At 51.1% G+C, this 19,568-nt stretch overlaps 1 protein-coding gene across 26 annotated transcripts in view; it reads left to right on the top strand.

Annotated features, from left to right (window-relative positions):
- Window positions 1-19,568, top strand: part of PLEKHA6 (pleckstrin homology domain containing A6) — a 140,468-nt gene that overhangs the window by 79,696 nt on the left and 41,204 nt on the right. For 9 of the 26 annotated variants that reach the window (XM_072814693.1, XM_072814692.1, XM_072814694.1 and 6 more), the window contains exons 2-4: window positions 9,835-10,122; window positions 16,613-16,693; window positions 17,397-17,511. In XM_072814693.1, coding sequence (XP_072670794.1) covers window positions 9,887-10,122; window positions 16,613-16,693; window positions 17,397-17,511 — 432 coding nt within the window. In that variant the 5' untranslated portion in view covers window positions 9,835-9,886. Of the gene's footprint in view, window positions 1-259; window positions 532-4,424; window positions 4,759-9,834; window positions 10,123-13,472; window positions 14,776-16,612; window positions 16,694-17,396; window positions 17,512-19,568 lie in introns of those variants that run through there. The other 17 variants (XM_072814691.1, XM_072814705.1, XM_072814696.1 and 14 more) reach the window with 8 other exon arrangements.

Raw genomic sequence — 19,568 nt, forward strand, 5'->3', positions numbered from 1 at the left:
GCGGGGGAGGGAGGGTGGGGCACAGAGAGAGGAGGAGGGAGAGGAGGGGTACAGAAGCCTGGAGCCCAGCCGGGTCGCTGGCCTGGAGCCCTCTAACAGCTTCCAGCTGCTTCCACACCCACCAGACTTCCTGCCTTGGGAGTGGTATTTGGTTGTCCTCCTCCCCCTTCTCATCAAATGTGTGATCTAAGTAGATCCTTGGATCCTCTCATCTCTAACAGTCTCTTCTCTCTTAACGCTGCATGGTGCCCCTTAGTGGTTCCTCTTCTGACCCTATATCTGTCCCTATTTTCATCCATCCTGGGAGCCCATTACAGGTCTGTAACTCAACACTGTCCAAGAGCATGCACCTGGGCCAGGGTGAGTACTGGGACATTGGTCCATGTTCCACACTCTGGGAGCTGCGCCAGGGTGGAGGGACTCAGGCGTGGTGTCAGCCCCACTGCGGACAGGTCTTGTGGCAACAGGAAAGAGCTGCGGACCGAGGTTAAAAGACCCCACCAGCGTCTAGCCTTCCCTGCCATATGACAGGTGGGTTAACTTAGCCAGGACTCTTTACCTCCTTGAACTTTAGGGTTTTTGTTAAAATGGGAGGTGGTAATATTTTTCTGTCTACCTCATGAAACCATAAAAGAACTAAATGAGATAACAATGAGAATCGTAAAGGGTTATACTTAATATTTTCCCTCTGTCATAAAATAAATAATCCTTATTTTTATAAAGACCGTATTCAAATCTGCCCTTTCTTTCTTTCTTTCTTTCTTTCTTTCTTTCTTTCTTTCTTTCTTTCTTTCTTTCTTTCTTTTTTTCTTTTCTTTTCTTTCTTTTCTTTCTTTGCATTCTTTTTTTCTTTTCCACGTTATTGGGCCTAACTCCATGAGAGGTGTGCAGGCTGATTGAGGGTTCATGCCCCTCCTAATCTTGAACCAGCATTTCTGTGAGACTAAAGCAGATCACTAGCAAAGCTGGAACCCCCGCCTACCCCCACACACACTTGCCCACATTCCATCACAATGTAAAACAGAGTGCGTAGGACCCAGGAGTAGTGATGAGTTGTTTTGTTTTGTTCTAATATTTCAAATGAAAGTTTCTCCACTTGTTGAGGTATAATTAGCTCAAAATAAACTGCATCATACATTTAAAAGATGAAATTTGATGTGTTTTATGAAACGACAAGCACAATAAAGATAATACGCTTGTGTGCATCACTCGCTGATTTCTTCCTGCCTCTTTGAAATCCTTCCATCTACCCCACCTCCGCAAACCTCTGATCTGCTGTCACTTCAGATTCATTCCCATTTTTAAACTTCATATAATGGAATCATACAGTATACATTGTTTTATTTGAGGGGTCTGGCTTCTTTCACTCAACATAATTATTCTGAGATGCATCTATGCTGTTGGGTATATCAATAATTCATTTCTTTCTGTCGCCAAGTCCTATCCCATCGTATGGATGTAACACATATGTTGTAGTCCCCTGTTCATGGATATTCAGGGCTTTTTGCAGTTTAGGGCTCTTACAAACAAGCTGCCATGAACATTTGTGAACAATCTTTGTGTGGACATACACTTTCATTTCTTTCGAGTAAATACCTAGGAATCAATGGATTGTGTGATAACTATACGTTTAATTTTTTTAAGAAACTGCCAAACTTTTCCAAAGTGGATGTACCATTAGCATTCTCATCAGCAGTGAATGTGTTTCAGTTTACCTAAATTCTTATCAAACACTTGGTATGATTTGTCTTATTTTAGCTATTCTAGTGGGTGTGTGTAGTGTTATTTCATTGTGGATTCAATTTGCATTTCCCTAATGACTAATGATGTTGAGTGTCTTTTCATGGACTTTTCATGGACCACATGGTGGGATGTGTGTTTAAATCTCTTGCCCGTATTTTTTTTTTTTATTGTGTTGTTTGCCATCCTAATATTTAGTTGTAAAAGTTCTTCATATATTCTTTTTAATATTTTTAAATATTTTAAATATCTTTTTAAATATTTTATTTATTTATTCATTCATGAGAGAGAGAGAGAGAGGTAGAGACACAGGCAGAGGGAGAAGCAGGCTCCATGCAGGGAGCCCGATGTGGGACTCGATCCTGGGACTCCAGAATCACACCCTGCGTTGAAGGCAGGCACTCAACCGCTGAGCCACCCAGATGCTCCTATAATAAGTCTTGAAGCCAGAGAGTCTAAGACTTCTAACTTTCTACTTTTAAAAAAATATTTTACTTTTAAATAGTCCCTACAGCCAACATAGGGCTCAAACTCATAACCCTAAGATCAAGAGTCGCATACTTAGCGACTGAGCTAGCCAGGCGCCCCTAACTTTGTATTTCTTTTTGAAAGTTTTTTAGTTATTATAGGTCCCTTGCATTTCTATATGAATTTCAGAATCAGCTTGTCAATGTTTACAAAGAACTTATAAGATTATGTAGATTCAACGCAATAGAAAAATACAAAAATATAGGGAGAATCAATATCCTAGCAATATGGAGTCTTCTGATCCATGCAAACATTATATATCTCCTGTTACTTATATTTTATTTAATTTCTCTCAGCATTGTTTTATAACTTTTTGTATATAGATCTTGAACATCTTTTGTCGAATGTATTAATAGTTCATATTTTTAATTCTATTGTAACTAATGTTTTTAAAATTTCGATTTCCATTGTTTGCGGCTACTGTATAGAGGTACAACTGATCTTTCTAAATTGACTTCATAGGGCAGCCCCAGTGGCGCAGCGGTTTAGCACCGCCTGCAGCCTGGGGTGTGATCCTGGAGACCTAGGATCGAGTCCCATGTCGGGCTGCCTGCACGGAGCCTGCTTCTCTCTCTCTGCCTGTGTCTCTGCCTCTCTTTCGCTCTCTCTGAATAAATAAATAAATAAATAAATCTTAAAAATAAAAATAAATTGACTTCGTATATGGAGCCCCTCCCCACTTCTAAAAACTCAGTTTAACAGAACAGGAGCCTGGAAACACTGAGGTGCTAGCCATTTACATATGATAAGCACTTAAAGAAGCATGTAACAACATCAGCATCTTTCCCTGTTTTAGGTCAATTAGTCATTCCATTACAGCCAGACCTGGCCTTAAAAGGGTGTGCGAGGAGGGGGCACTGTGGTGAATCTGACCTTCCGCAGTGCTCTCCTAGATTGCTGGGGGTATTCTTAAGGTCAGAGGAAGTGGGAATGCAGCACAGCCCCTTTAAGAGACTAGGGCCAACTAGCCATCAGGCTGCTGGGAAGGCAGCCTGGGAGATAAGATAAGGCCCTAGGGCTGGTGTAAGCCAGGGTCCAGAGCCACAGTGGCTGGGCTACTGATAGACAAACAGGAACCAGGGGTGATAAGGAGGAGGTGCCAGCTACTAGACCTAGGCTGGCAAGGGGTGGAGCAGCCAGCTTACCCACTGGGGCCTAAAAGGCGAAGGGGATATTAATGGTGGGTGTGCAGGGGGCGGGCACTTGCATTCTCCTGTATCCTATATATTTACGATCATGTTTTTAAAACCCTAATAGGCCGTATTCAAAGGACTGACATGTAGTAAATGTTCAATAAATATGTTTGTTGAGTTCTTGATGTCCTCTCTACTGATATCTTTATGCTCTAGTAAGATGCTCTGATAAGCATCATAAAGTTTTGAGATTACCTGGTTTCTTGCTCAAACTAGAAAGACCCTGGCAAGGACTTATTCTGAAGAGCCTGGAGCTGCTCATTTGCACATATCTGCATAGATTTGCATGTGTCCTACATGTAGGTACTTTTATGCTGGATTTAGATTTCCCCAAATCAGAAGCCTATTTTTAAAGGAATAAAGAGGAGATTTATCTCTACTTATTCCTGCCCACCTTTCATCTGCATCCTCTAAAGATGCAAAAAAACAAAAACAAAACACACACACAACAGAACACAGTTTCTGCACCTCAGACATATAAAGAAGACCACCTGTGGCTGGCATTGTTTATGTAGATACAAACAACCCTTTGCCTGTCAAGGTGTTTCATTTCTTGGTTTCTATTCAACTCCTGGTTCCACTCTCCAAACTCCTGAGTGAGGCCGGGAATTACAAAGGCAAAGAAACCCTGTAGCTAGACAGCCAGGGGCTGAAATGCCTAGAAGCCTTCAAGGATTGTTCACTGTACCCCGGCAGAGAACCTGGAGGTGCGTGCATCCACCTGAAACCACCTTCCCACCGCTTCCCGTCCCAGGGCGAGGGATGCCTTGGACTACCTTTGTCTGTTCTCCTTCCTCCAGGAATAAATAAAAATATCGTCCCTTCCCCCAATCCTGGCTCCTCCATTGGCCTGCCAGGCAAATATTTCATAATGTGGGCTCATCCAATTGGGCACCATGCCAGAGCCGAGCGCCTCAGGTTGCGGGTGTGCTCCAATCAGGCGGGGCAAGCCTGGGTGGGACTAGAGGGCTCTCGCTCCCCACATGGGAGGCCGGCATTACTCAGGTGGGTGCCTCAAGGTGGAGTTGCCACTTGCCTGGGGCTGGGAAGAGGGGACAGCGCTGTCCATCAGCCAGCTTGAGCCAACCCAGCACTGAAGGGGTTAAGGCCAGTCGGCCTGTGTGGCTGTTAATGATTGCTACCCACCAGGGACCTGGTAAGCATTAAAGGAAACCTTTTCCCTATTCCTGAGTGTGAAAGGAGTCAGGGCAAGAGCAAGCAGAGGGGACGGCTAAGGCGAAGAGCCAGCGAGTGAGTGGTTATCTGTCCGCTGACTGTCTGGGAGGCTCTGGAACAGGTAAGGGGACACTAGGTACACCCACTCCATCAGGTAAAGCGGGCTTTTGTTACAACTGGATACAAATCCTCAGCTAGGGGCCAGATTTCGTATCGTGCTATTAGAAGGAAGTGCTGAGGGCGGTGGTAGTCCAAGAGGGCGAGCCACTTGGCACAGAAGCTGGAGATACTAAGCATTGTCTGTCCTGGTGCCGAGACAATGGTTTCCTGTGGCCACCCTGCACACAGAGCTGGAGCGGCTGCTCTTCCTCCCTCTCTGAGCCATTGTCTCCAGAGAGGGGCTCAGGAGCCCTGGGCAGAAGTGCCGTGGGCTTCTGGCAGGCTGATTTCTGGGGACTGGCAGGAGGGGAGGCAGAGGGGGCCCAGCCAAAGAGGCCGGGATAGCTGTGGCTCGCCTTCCATCCTTTTTACTCAGCATCAGGTGTGGAGAGGCGGAAGGCAGGGATGGGAGGTGGTGCAGAGAGTTGGCAATGGGGGTGGGGTGGGGTGGGTGGCTCTTAAGTCATTAAGAAGACAGAGTTTGTCATTTGGGAGCCAGACAAATCCAGAAAAAGAACACCAGTCTTTCGGGTTCAGGTGTCTCTTGTTGCCTTTCTCTCAACTTCCTATTCAGGTCGATCCTTCTCTCAGTTTCCAAAACGTGTGTTCTTTGACCCAGGCACCTCCTCCTGACAAGGGCACAGGGAGTGTGGACCAGAGCTCCTGGGTTTTGCTGGAGGGGTTAGATGGACTTTTTTCAGCTGAGGGTGGTGTGTGTATGTGCGCGTGCGCGCGTGTGCACGTGTGTGTATATACTCACACATGCACATATGACAAAAAATGAAAGCCTGATCTGTCTCCAATGCAGAAATGTTGCCTTTACCCCGACTTAGCCAGGAGCGCTTTCTGTCCCCGGCCTCTTTCTTGGGATGAAAAAGGTTTGCGGACATAATGATGATGTTAGGTGGCCCTGGAGGGGTTTGTTGGGTAGGAACAGAGCACTCCCTGTGCCCGTCTTGAAGGCAGATTTGAGAGATAAGGCTAACCCAACCCCCTGGCGGCTTTCTGCTGGTCACTGCCTCTGGCTGGGCTGCCTAGAGGCAAACAGAAACCAGGCACAATAAGAGGGAGGGGCCAGGCCTGGGACCCAGAAGGGCAAGAGCAAAAGCAGCCAAGTTTCTGGGCATGTGAGCCAAGAAAGGGGGGAAGTAGGAATGGGAGGAGTGGGGCCACTTGTGTTCTGTCCTGTACTGAAAGAGTAAGCCATACATGGGTCTGGGCCACCTTCCATGCTCATGTTCCCAAGGGGAGACACACGGAGGAACTGGCATTCCCAGGCAAGGAGGGCTTCCTGGGCATGCAACCTGCACAGTCACCCCACAAGCTCCGAAGAGCTTGGTTTAATGCTCTGCTGTTGCCATCCTGACATTCATAATTTTTGAACAAGGGGCTGTACATTTTTATTTTGTTCCAGGCCAGGTGAATTATGTAGGCTGTGCTATCCCCAGGCCCAGCCAGAAGTTGCAACAGCAGCATAGTTGCTCACATGCTCCAACAGGTGTAGGCAGACTCACCTGTTACTCAGGTGTCACTTACCAAGACGGCTCCTGTCCTGGCCAGGACCAGCACAGCATCCTTCTCGCTCCCCTTCTCTCCACTCCCCTCTCCAAACCATTCTGTTTTTCCTTGTTGCAGCTTCCTGCCTAGTCTTCCTTCAGGGCTATTGCCTGGCAGGGGAACAAGGGTGGGGACAGCAGTGTCCCTGACCTGAATCCTTCCTTCCTGTCTCCCTCTTCCCTTTCCTCTGCAGGCCTTACCTGGGCCCTGGGCTGGGGTCTAGGCCTAGGAGTGCCTCTGCGATCTTCCTCCCTTCTCTCAGCCTGGGTGATTGATGAAGGCACTCTGGCACCTGCTTCATGTGCTGTTTGCTTGGGAACAGATTGTTGCCCTGCGATCACCACAGGCTCCAGGTCTGGGTGCTGGGCTGGGGGGCGAGGAGGTGCAGGTAGAGGGGAAGGCAGACTCCCACGCCCACCCGCAGTCCTTGGCGGCAGCCCCTCCAGCTTTTCTCCACGTGACTGCTCTTCCTTGCTCTAGACTAGAGGACCCTGCAGACCCTGCAGACAACCTCGTTCCTCATCTTCCCTCTGGCCTCTGCCAGGAGTTGGCCAGTCCACGAAGGAAAAGGAAGGCAGGGGAGGAACAGTTTGCCACCTCTCTTCTCCCCATCAGCTGGTGCTGCGGTGTAACCTTCTCCCAAGGCTCCACAAGCCTGCCCCCAACAGGGCTGTCAGTAAGAACATTCTCAAACCTTGAAGTGGAGTCTTGATGCTTATGATTTAAAATTGATGGGTTATCCAAATTAATTTTGGTGGGACTTTGAAATGTATCATTTGATTTAAAATGTTTAACTTTGTTGTTGGCGGCTGCTGATTTCCCTTTATTTTTGGTTTAGCTGAGGACTAGAAGGGTGTCTGTATCCCCTGAGGACCCTGAGGACCCCTGAGCACATATCAGTGGGTAGATGGACAAACTGGTTTGGAAGTAAATGTTTCAGGCAGTCAAAAAATAGCCCCACACTGTCCAGTGACTGTTACACAGTGGCAGAGTGCACTGTCACTGTCCTGCCCAGGGTGGTTGCCCCAGCGACTGGACTGTCCAGCCACACAGTGAGATGGGGCTAGCATGACTGAGGAACTGAAATTTTAATTTTATTTCATTTTCATGACTTAAAATGTAGATAGCCACCTAGGACTCGCGGCTCCTGAGTTAGATGGCACGGCTTTGGAATAACACTCTTAAGTGATTTCCTTTATTTTATTAATAATTATAACATCAGCTATTTGCTGAGCAGCTATTATGTGCTGAGCATTTTCCTCTGTGCCTTATGTTTGTGATCTTGTTTAACCCAACCACTCTAGTATCACTCCATGTTCCAGAGGGCGAAACTAAGACCCAGAAAGGTAAAGTGATCAGTACTGGCCAGCCACAGAGACTCTGAACTCTGACACCACTGCTCTCAGCCTTTTCCTTAAGGCTATTGCACACTCTGTCCATTCTTTGTCTCCTCACTTTCCTTCCCTGGGATGGCAGGGCAGTTGGCTACAGTTGTCGTCGATCCACAGAGTTGGGGGGAGGTGGGATGGGGAAGACAGCAATGGCTTTCCCCAGGGACAGCCGTTTTCTGGCTGGTTCCAGGGGTGGCCTGTGTTCCCAACTCCCTTTGGATCCTCCCTACAGCAGCCAGCAATCTGAGGAGATTCCTCTGCCCTCAGAGCCTTGGCAAACTCCCCAAGTACATGGCAAGTTCCAGACTCCTCGCTCCTGGTTGAAGGAGGTGTTGAGAATTTCCCATAGTCCATCTGTGTCTCACATGCCCATTACTCCCAGTCTAGGAGAGATGAGCAGCTGAGACCTCCCTGGAGGGCAGGCACAGACACGGTTCCCCCCACACCCCAGAGCAGGTGAGGGGCAATACTAACACTAGAGTTCTGCTGTCATCCCACCTGCCTTTGCCCCCTTGCTCATGTGACTTCCTGAGGTGGGGGCGCTCCTTCCCCCAGAAGCGGTTGTCCCGGCTCCTGCTCTTCTGTTCCCATTGATTTATTGCTCTCCTCTTCCCCAGACAAAGCCCCTGCTTCATAGACTCTTATCAGAGTCGGCTGGCCAGTTGGGAGGGGCCGCAGAGCAGATGGAACCTGCCTTCACATCCCCCAGCAAGAGAGATTTGAAGCTGAGCCCTCCTGCCTCTCACTCACAATTCAATATCCCAAAGCAGAACGGCACCTGTGCTCCCACCACTGTGGCGGGACCCTGGGCCTGCCTCTGCTACTGCTTCCCCAAACAGCCCTTCTGCTCTTTTTTTTTTTTTAATTTTTATTTATTTATGATAGGCACCCAGTGAGAGAGAGAGAGAGGCAGAGACACAGGGAGAGGGAGAAGCAGGCTCCATGCAGGGGGCCCGACGTGGGATTCGATCCCGGGTCTCCAGGATCGCACCCTGGGCCAAAGGCAGGCGCTAAACCACTGCGCCACCCAGGGATCCCCCCACCCCTTCTGCTCTTAATGGTGCACGAGGTGCTGGCCGGGGTAGGGCAACAGGGAAGGCCCAGGCGGTGCACAGTGTGTATGTGGCTGCCCTTCCGGAGCTCTGTGCCTAGGCAGGTGCTGTCAGACTAACGTGTATGGGTGCCCCCACTCCACGTCACACACAGTCCCCACAGGGTTATGAGTGAGAGAGTCTGTGGTTTCCATCCCTGTGTTTTTGCAGCCAGCCAGGTGGAGCTGGCTGTCTACCTTCTGAATCATGAAGCTCTCTCCCTCTTCTTTCTTAGAGACCAGGAACTCAGGTGGGACAAATAGCAGGAACTTTGTCTTCTCTCTCCTGTCGCTATACTTGGGGCAACGGACCTCAGTTACCCTGACTCTAAAATGGGTCTTGCCTTCCTCCCAGTGTGAGGACCAGACTACGTGAGCTTAATGTTTTCCCTTTGTTCCATTCCCCTTTGTTCATCTGTGTTGTTCACTATGTAAGGCATACTTAGGGCCATTGTTTCATTGTTAAAACAAGGTAGCTGAGGTGCCAAACAACTTGACCCTTGCAAATTGCCGCATTGGCAACCGAGAAGGCATTTGTAGCTTTTGAGGGTGTGGAAGGAGGGCCGTCAGCCTGGTTGCATTGCTGTCTGAGCACTTACTTTGTGAAATTCTTTCCCTTGGGGTGGGCTGGGCTGGGCTGGGCTGGGCTGGGACTGCTCTCGGTGGGACACCAGAACCAAGTCTGCTGAGCTAGGAATGAAGAAAGCTGGTTCCAGTGACCTTGCAGAGGCCTGGAAGCAGACAGCTGGGCCGCCTCAGCTTCTGAAGGGTAGGGGTGTGGGATTCAGCTCAGAGCTGGGGGAAGGGGTAATTAATTATCGCCCTGTCCCTTTACCTCTTGGGACCCTTGCTGACTGCTGGGAGCAGGACACTTGGAGGCCGAGAGGAGAGCTTGGTGCCTTCCCCCTGCTCCCATCTAGCTTAGCTGGGGCCACTCAGGAAGTAGAGAGGAAGTAAAGATGGAGTCAGAACATTAGTGCTTCCTTCATTTCCTTCCCAGAATCACAGTTCTGCACATTTGGAAGAGCTGTCGGTGCTCTGGCAGTTAATGCATGGCCATCCCAGGAAAGATATTTCAGCAATTCTTCATCCACCAGAAAGGAGACAAGCCTGGCCTCCCAGAGGGCCCAGTGGTACCCCGATCTCCATGGGGGAGAGGGTGGGCAGGAGGCCGCTTGAGAGGCTTGACAGAGCAGCTCTTTACCAACAAAAAGGAAGAATCTCAACATGTTAATAATGGGCATGGCTATGCCGAGTATCCGTCCTGCTTATCTTCAATTTTCAGAAGGCAAGTGGAATCCCACAAATTGAAATAGTGTGAAGATAAGATTATCCAAGCTGGGGTACAAGATCGGCACAGAGTCCCCGTGAGGTTCCCAAGTGATATTCACCACCGCCCGCTCAGCTCCACACACATACACGTGCCCGCACGCGCGCGCACACACACACACACACACACACACACGGTGAACTGTGACCCAGACTAAAGAGTACACACGAGTACTACCCTTACCCTGCTGTTCGAGGCTACTTTCCAGGCCCAGGGCAAGGACTGGCAGGTGATACGAAGAGAGACCAGAGGACACAGTGGGGAAGGGAGGAAACTGGGCTCTGGTGCCCTGATTCGCCATCTCCATCCCTTGGCTACTGAGCCAGCTCGTCTGCTTTCTGAGTGAGGTAGGGGCCAAGCTCTGGTAGATGTCCCCCCAGCACCCCGTAACTGGCCATACTAGGTAAGGAAAATGACTTTGGGCTCTTTGGGGGTGGGGATGGGGGTTGTGAAGATAGGCAGAGTTAAGCAGGAAAGAGGGTAGCACAAGTCTTCCCGCCTGGACACTCAGCCCCATGGCCTAGCATTGTAGGACATCCCAAGCTTGCCTGGGGGAGAACACCCTGTTCTTGGCATTTTGGAAATTACCGTGGCATGGGAGGGGGAGGGTGCAAGGGCAGAGAGGAGAGGAGAGAAGCAGCACGGATGTACGGCTGGCAGCCGGGTCTCCAGAGCTGCCATGACTGGCATTTTGGCCCTGCGGGCAGCACGTGGAAAGCCACCGGGTGGAGGGGCTCCTTCTCCCCTGCAGACACCCAGAAGTGCCAGCAGGGCCTGACCGCTTTTGGCCTCTGCTCTGTGGCAGCAATCGGCAGGAGGACAGAGGGACTTTGGGGGGGAGAAGCTGGCTGGGGTGCTGTATTTTTCTCTAGGAATGACGGGGAGAGCTTCGGGATTCAGGCGCACCAGCACTGTGGGAAAACCAGGCCGAGCTGGTTTTGATTGGAACAGAATGCTGGAGCAGATAAAGCTCCTTGAAGGGGGAGGTGGGGAGCAGGAGCCAAGCCTCTCCCTACTTTCCCCACCTCTGTCAGCAGCAGCGGTCCTCTCTGGAGCACACATAGTCTTGCTTGGAATTTGCTAGCTGGGGGAAAGAAGGAAGTGGGAGGGATGAGCCACAGGCAGCCCTCCTTCCCACTGGCCCCGTGTCCTTTCCCCACCAAGTGAGCTGTGATGCCAGAAGCCAAAGTGCTCTCAGGATAGGGAAGCCTTGCCAGGGCTAATTCTCTGTCAGCAGATTCTCAGGAGCTATGGAAATGAAGCAGCTCGGCGGAGGGCAGATAATCAGGAGGCGCCCAGAGGGCAGGAGGAGTGGAGTGTATTTTCCTAGTTGTTCAGTGTCTATCGCGGTGGAGCTCCAGGTGTCCAGCCTGGGTGTGCAAACACGCATGCCCTGCGAGGGGTCATGAAGACTCGGGCTGAATTTGCTGCTTTTGTGTCTTGTTTTGTTTCACATTTGCTGCTTTTGACTGCGTAGTGCCAGGTAGCCCTCTAGGTACATGCTGATTCTTGGGGAGGATGTTTGGAGACAGATCACTACTTGGTTATCTCTGTGGTGAGGCTGTCACTAGGACCTAAAGGCGACTGTATCTGGAAGTAGGAAAGCCTTGACTAGATACAGAGAGGGATGCTTGCAAAGTGGGTAGGATTGGCCTCTGTTCTTTGTAATTGATTGGCATTGGCACTTCTGGAATGCCGGCCCCCTTCCGCCCCGCATGCACAACCCCTGCCCCATATGTGGCCTTCTTAGGTGTGTTTTCCATTTTCTAGCTCCGGCACCTGGCATATGTCTTGATTTCTTTTTTTTTAAGCAAAATAGTCATAGCCATTATCTCTTATGCATGAAATATTTCACATTTTGAAAGTTCACAGCTATTATTTCATAGAATTAGAAGGTACCTCAATCTTTGAGAAAATGAAGAACCAAAGAAGTCACGTCACACTGCTAATTCATGGTGGGTCTTCGACTGAAAGCCTGGTTTTGCCAAATTCTCCCTTCACTGATGGCACTGCCATTGAGGCCACCTTCTTAGATACAGCAGATATGGTGACCACCTAGTGGGTGACCCAGCAGGCTGTCCCTGCTTCCGCACAAAATCTCCTCTACTGCTTGAGATGCTCCCCCTTTACGGGTGAATTCAGGAGGTCCACCTGGAGATGAGTTTGTAACCATTTGTCCCTGAGAAATGGAGACCTTGACATTCCACCCCCCACCCCCGGAAAAGGAAAGAAGGGTGAAGAAAACTTGTTACCTAGCCTTGTTTTCCTTTTTAACTGGTAAATTCCTCCTGACGTCTCACCTAAAACGAAAGCCTGTCAATTCTGTGCAGTTTAGTGGTGAAAGAAAAGAACCCCAGCTGGGCATCCTGCCTGCCTGAACCCTGAGGGCTTCTGAGCGCTCACCAAGCAGGGGGAGCCCCCAGCCTTCATCCCTCCTGCGTGCACGGATTTCACTGAGCATGGGAGGGGTAATTTAACTTACAACTTAAGCAAAGCCTGTGGGAGGTCCCTGAGCTCAGCTGGAAAAGAAAGGGGGTATTTTTGCCTTCTAGAGGAAGAAAACTCATTTTCCCAGTGCACCCCCCACCCCCTCCTCCTGTGCATATGAGCTTAATTTTCTTCCTCTCCTAATGAAGATGGATCAAAGCCAAGCTATATATTCAAGAGGGAGCCAGGCAGGGGAGCTGAGTGAGGGGGCGAGGGGGCAGAAACAGAGCTTCTCTCGCGGAGAGGAAGTAATTAATTTTAAGAGAAGACACAGATAGAGAAGCTCTTGGCAATAGAGCGTCGAACTCCAAATGCAGGTGGCTAAAACGAAGTCAGAGCCTGGTGAGCTTCTTTGTTTGTTCATTCACTCCTTGATTCAACAAATATTTGTTAGGCACCTCTTGTGCACAGGCGGAGACCTCAGGGTGGCATCAGCCCTGGGCATGAGCCCAATGCCCATAACCATAGCGGGGCTTGGGTAATCGGACGGAGAATGGGAGAGGTAGGGTCTGGCAACTGAAGCCTCTTGTCACCATGTGCAAAAATACCACAGAAAGGTTGAACGCGGTGACCGTCTGGGTTTAGGATTCGCTACTTAAGTAGCAGCAGCTGTTGACGCCAGCTCCATCCAAGCAGCTGGGCTCCTCAGGGTCCGGTAGCCATGTGGTCCATTCGCTTCTCCATTCACCGATTGCTCTGTTCTCTGGCTGAGTTCTGACCTCAATCCAAGAAATTAGATTAGCCCTTCCCTTTCGGTGTCTGTTGTGACATCATGACAGGCTACGATGACAACAGGCTGCCTGGTGCTGCTGTAAAGAACCATGTGGGCCAGGAAGGATCCTGTCACCTGAAGACAGAAATGGAACGAGACGGAAAGCCAGAGGGGCTGACATTTGATTTCAAAACAGCACATCCTGGCGGCAGAAGGTCACGGCGGGTCCGGAGCCTCCTTGGCTGGAAGCCTTTGTAAGAGATGGATTGCAGACTGAACTTGCCTGGAGGCAGAGGGAGGGAGACACGGTGACCTTCAGAAGGCCCCACGCCACAGGGGCCCCTTTCCCCAGGAAAGGGGGAGACCTGACTGTCTTCCGCCACGGGGGGTTCAGGGAACGGCGCCGCGATGCAGACCTCCTGGGCCCCGAGCGGGTCTGACAGCGGCTGGGACTTATCAGATGGCATCTGGGAAGATTTTCAGAAGTAGACACACGGTGCCCCTCTGACCCTGTCTGATGCCCTCTTCATCACAAGCTTCGGGGGGAAGCTTTCCTTTCCGTTCACCAGAGCCAAGAAGCCGGGTCCTTGCCACCAGCTCGGGTTCCACGGCGCCCACGCCCGTGTGCACCACACGCCCCGCAGGCGCTGCGTCTTCAGGGAGCGGCGGGGGACGCCGCACAGAGGCCCAGAGGCCCCGCTCGCTGCGCCCTGTCTGCACAGAAGTCTGGGCAAGCTCAGAGGAGCGTAGAAAGTTCACCCCAGCTTCCAGGCAGCGGCGGCAGCGGCGACGACACGGCATGCACCGGGAGCCTCCTCTAAGCCCTGTGCCCACAGGAGCAGAAGGGGCTCCGAGAGGCCCGTGTTCCGGGCTGCGGGGCCAGGGGGCAGGGAGTCCGCCTTCCTGCGGGTCGGGCTGGCTGGGCGTCCGCGTGCCCGTGGGAATGCGGCCCCAGCCTGCTCTGCCCGCCCAGCTACTCTGTGTCCTCGGCTCAGTGAGGTCGGGCTACCTGGAAGGTGTACACCTGCTCCGCGCACGCCCGCCTCTCCATTTCAGCATTTTCTCCTCGGGGACCTGAACCGGGAGGATTTCATCCTTGCTCACTTATTCTGCCTCCAGCACTCAGACGGCAGCACTGGCGCTGGATGCTAGGAAGCCACAGGCCCTCCCCAGGACACCTGGGCACCCCCCCCACCACCTGGGGAGATCCCCCCCCACCGGCACCAGAGCCAGGAGGAGGGGGATCCAGCAGTGCCCGCCTCACGCCCTGAGCTGGGGCACCCAGACCGGAGGAGGACTTACTTCTCGGAGGGATGGTAGGAGCAGGGTGGCTGGCAGGTCCTCTGGGGCTGCCGAACAGGGAACAGAGCTGCCAAAAGGATGTTGAAGTTTCGGGCTGATCGTCGGGTCAGGTAGGGATTTCTTCAGCGGACTGTGAGCGGCATTCAGCGAGCAGGTGGGGGGCAGCTCGTTGGGCTGGGGGCTTCGGAGTGAGGGCCCTGCCGGGCCTGACCTGGAGAAGGGAGAAGAGTTAGGTCAATGGCTGCTGCATTGCAGTGCTTGTGAAGGGGAAGCTATTTTGAAATTGGTAGCGCCGGGATGGAGAGAGGACGTCATTTGTAGGGGTTGCTGGGTAGGAGAGTCTGGGGCAGGGAAGAATTCGCTGTACCTTGAGAGACCTGTGCCGGCTGACAGCAGATTGTGTGTGTGCCTCTGTGTGTGTGTGTGTGTGTGTCTGTCTGTCTGTCTATACCAGTGCCTGTGGGGAAGGTTCCAGCAGTTAGCACAGGAACATGTAGAGCAGAAGGGGACTTGGGGGGTGGACGTGGGAGGTGGGAGCAGGCGCTCTGTGCCACCGGGAAAAGCAGAGATGTTGGCACCTTGAGCACCTTATTTTCACAGACTGCTCACCCCCAGCAAGGGGGAGAGCCAGGGATGGGGAGGACTGGAAACAGCTACCATTTCTTGCAAAGATGCCCTGCAGTTAAGTTAAAGAGAGCATCCCTGTCAGAGGGAGGAGGAAATAAAGTTTGGGAAGTGGGGAGTAGGTTAGCAACGTGCTGGAGGTAGAGCCCAGGCCTGGAGGCTCGCTTTCCTTGGCGGCAGCTGGTGTGCCACCTGCCAAGCAACCCTGGCTGTTCGTTGTAGGAGAGCTCAAGTGGCCTGGTGTTAGGACCCCCGAGCTTGGCGTGGCCTCAGCAGGCTCTGTCCAGGCGCCTGCCTCTAAGGGTGGATTCAGCCTGCTGTGGGCTGTCCCTGTCTCTGGAGAGAGATGTGTAAAGAGGACCTTAAAACCCATCCAGCCCCTCCACTGGCTGGATGCTGGAATCCTACAACACACTTGCCAAGTGGTCACCTGCTTGCAGAATCCATCTCAAATGGCTGCCATTTGTGGCTTAGACCCACGGCACCAGCCCCCGTCCTAGTTCTATCTGCTACCCTTCCTCCCCTATCTCCCCCCAAAGCCACCGGGAAACTAGCCTGACATTCAGCCAGCCAGAGAGCCACAGCAGGACTTCCCAAAGGCACATCCATGACTCTGCTCCGCATCTGCCTCTGCACAGACCCTGCTTCCTGGCAGGCTGTCCTCCCGGCACCCACCCCACTCCCAGGCCACAGCATCCCTTAATTAGATCTGACTGTTGAGCCGGCACTAACCTCAGTGCCCAACAGGCCCTGAGGTCTCAGCTACATTCCAGCCCCTTAGACGCAGAAAGCCTGGACTCGGAATAAGAATGGGGCCCCAGCCCAGGCTCGGGGATGGAGTTTCTGGATCTCTGGTTTTCCTTAAAGAAAGAGATGCTACGTAAAATAGAAGGAGTCCAAGGTCACAAGAGAATTCTTTCAGCAAATAATGAGTGAGCAGTTTTTATGTGGAGCACTGGCAGGAGCTGTCCCTGGAGAGAACCTGCCACACAGGAAGTCTTGGCTGCTGGAGGCACCCACCCCCACCCACTCATGCGCACTGTCACCACTGAAGGGGTTAAGTGGGGCTTATTTCCATTCTCTATCTGCAGTTAGCACGGACTAGTGAAAGGTGTCTTTCCAACCCCCCACCAACCGCAGCAGCTTTTTTACAGCCCAGCCCTCCGGCCTGCCTCTCCTGGATGGCAGAGGAACCGAGGGACCATGTTCTACGGGGTCACCCCTCCCCGCCACTGCCCAGGGCCTGCCTACCCTTTGCCTTGTACCTCTTGGAGAAGGAAGAGGATCTTTATCACAACTTCTGTCTGTTCTTTGCCTCCACAGCCACAATGAAAGACGGAACACATTTCTACACCCAGTGACTGGCCAGGTCCCAGAAGAAAACAAAAAATTTAACCTAAAAACGTATGTCTGCCCCTGTGAGCTGCTTGACCTTTCCACCCTTCGCTGCCTACTCCACCCCCCTCCTCCCACTTTGCAGCTGGGAAAGGAAGGGACCTGATGGAGAGCAGAGGGACTTAGGGTCTCTAACCCCAGTCCTGAGAAATGGAAGCTCCTGAGGGTCATCTAGCTCCATTGCCTCACCTACTTTTCCTAGTATCTCCCACATCTCAGGCTGGTGCCTCCCACAGGTTGCGCTGGGAAGACAGACAGGTCTGAGATGGGCCCATCACCCAGGGGCCTTTGAAGGAAGTGCTGAGGGAAGCTGATAGAGCCCTGAGAGCCAAATGAGAATTCCTCTCACTGTGTATTTTGGCTCAGTGAATGAAAGGGGAAAAAAAAGATAATTAAATGACTCCCATAGTCCACTGAGCCATTGTAGCTTTTCAGTTAGAAGGAAAAAGAGTTCCAGAGTCCTGAGGTCTAGTTTTTTTTTTTTTTTTTTTTAATTTACAAGAAAGAAAGGAAAATGTCCAAGATTACCAGCATGTGGTCACAGAAGAGTGGTGGGAACAGCTGAGGTGATGTCTTGATAGCACTTAGGGGATCTAATTTTGTGCTGATGCTGGAACAGTGGGTGGCAGGGTGGGGAATGCGGATGGGGCCTTTCTGTTCTTTCTGGATTTTGACTAGTCTCTTTCTTCTCTTTTGGTCCACCTGAAATCAGATCGGCCTTGGACATGTCCAATAAAGCAGGTGGAAAACGCCCGGCTATCACCAACAGTGACGTATCCAACCTCAACATGGTGTCCGAGGTCCCCTCAGAGCGTCCCGGTGTCCGGGTGAGTCTGGCCCCCAAGGCAAGCTGGTGGGCAGGAATTCTAGGAAACCTACGAACCTGTCCAGCTGTTTCCATAGGCTCTAAAGAGCAGGTGAGGTGATACTAAAGGAGTGGAGAGTGGGAAGGGAAGATGACTCATATCAGAACTTTGTAGGACACCAATCTCTAGACCAGAGTTTCTCAACCTCAGCACTGTTAGCATTTGGGGCCAGATGGTTCTTTGTGGTGTGGGACTGTCCTTTCACTGCAGGATGTCGAGCAGTGTCCTTGGCCTATACATGCCAGTAGCACCTGCCCCGTGACAACCAATGTCTCTAGACATTGTTAAATGCCTCTTGTGCGACAAAATTGCCCTGTCCCCTGCCCATTGAGAACCACCGATTTAGGGGAACAGCCAAAGAGGAATAATTCATGAAGGATATGACAATCAAGAACTCAGAAAGGAAGGAGAGCCTCAGGAGGAAGAAGTAATCCAGAAGAATGTGTAATCCAGAAGAAGAATGTGGCACAGATGTAGAATAAGATAAGGGCTGACTCTGTCCATGGAGTTTAACAATGGAAACTATGGGCAGCCCCAAGTGGCCCAGCAGTTTAGCGCCACCTTCAGCCGGGGGTGTGATCCTGGAGACCAGGGATCGAGTCTCTCATCGGGCTCCCTGCATGGAGCCTGCTTCTCCCTCTGCCTGTGTCTCTGCCTCTCTCTCTTTGTGTCGCTCACAAATAAATAAATTAAATCTTTAAAAACAAAACAAAACAATGGAGACCGTGACAAGCGGTAGGATGAGGGCAGAAGGCAGCTGGAGAGAGCTAAAGGAGAGATGGGAGGGGAGATGGAGAGCCGATGAGGAGTAGGAGGAACTAGTCTTCTAAGGAACCAGACGGTAAGTGGTGGTGTAGTCATACAACGAAGTGCTCTCCCAAAATTAAATTGGACTGGAGGATAAATCTTGAAAATGTAATGTTGAGTAAGAAGCAGGTTGCAGAATATGAAGACCGTGATATCATTTATGTGAAATGTTCTGCATGAAAGCCATATGACAGATGTACATGCTCGCAGTACAAGCATGTAACCATGGACAAGGCAGACTAGTTCTGGGTCACCAGTAGCCTCTAGGAAGGAAGGAAGGTAATGAGATTGAGGAGTGGCTCAGAGGGAGTTTCAGCTCTATTTGTCATGTTTTATTAAGGGGAGGAAACCCAACATGTAGTGTTAATTTATTCTCTACTTTTCTGAAATATTTGAAATATTGAAAAATCTATATTTGTAAAAAAAAAATAAAAACTTGACTGTTAGGGGGAATGAGGGGCAGGAGTTAAAAGCTAGAAGATATGCAACATGGCAGGAAGTCTTCTTGGCCCATTTTGTTTTGTCTCAAGATGTGCGATTAGGAAGGGGAGTGGCCCAGCAGATAGGTTCAGGAGGAAGGGGACAGCCGTGAGTCTCATTTCCGTGGAGACAGAAGTCAGATGCAGAGGTGCTATTAGCCTGCATAGGGAAGAGGCACTTCTGAGCTGCATAAAAAAGGTACGTGAAGCTAGGAGCTGCGGGTCTAGGAAGTTAAAGACATTCCCATCTGATATCCTCAACTGCTACAGGGAAGTAGGAGGTAGGGTTTTCTGCAGAGAGGAGTGGGATGGATGGAGAGGCATTGGAGCTTGGGAATATGCCCGAGGTTTGGAGAACAGGAACAGAGGTTGACAAGGGGCATATGAAATAATGTGTGATAATGTCAAGGGATCATCTGAGGTCATAGTCTTGACTCTGGGTGGCTACAGACTACAGATGTGTATGGTTTTCTGCCAGCGCCGCTCCCAGCCTGGCTATGAAAGCAGGAAAGGCAGTTGGTTGGATTAGCCTGAGGTGGAGCGTTGCTGGGAGGCTGTGATGGAGAGATAAGGAGGCGAGGGTATGGAGCGCTTGGCAGGAGAAAGGCTGAAGTGGTGAACTCTGGGAGCAGCTTCCAGGCCACAGGGCAGAGGTGAAGCGATGGCAGATGACACACTGAGAAGGAAGGGAAGGATTTGAGGATTTGCTTACTCTTCGGGTGGTGAATAACT

This window comes from Canis lupus, chromosome 38 (assembly GCF_048164855.1).
Source record: "Canis lupus baileyi chromosome 38, mCanLup2.hap1, whole genome shotgun sequence".
Taxonomy (NCBI): Eukaryota; Metazoa; Chordata; class Mammalia; order Carnivora; family Canidae; genus Canis; species Canis lupus.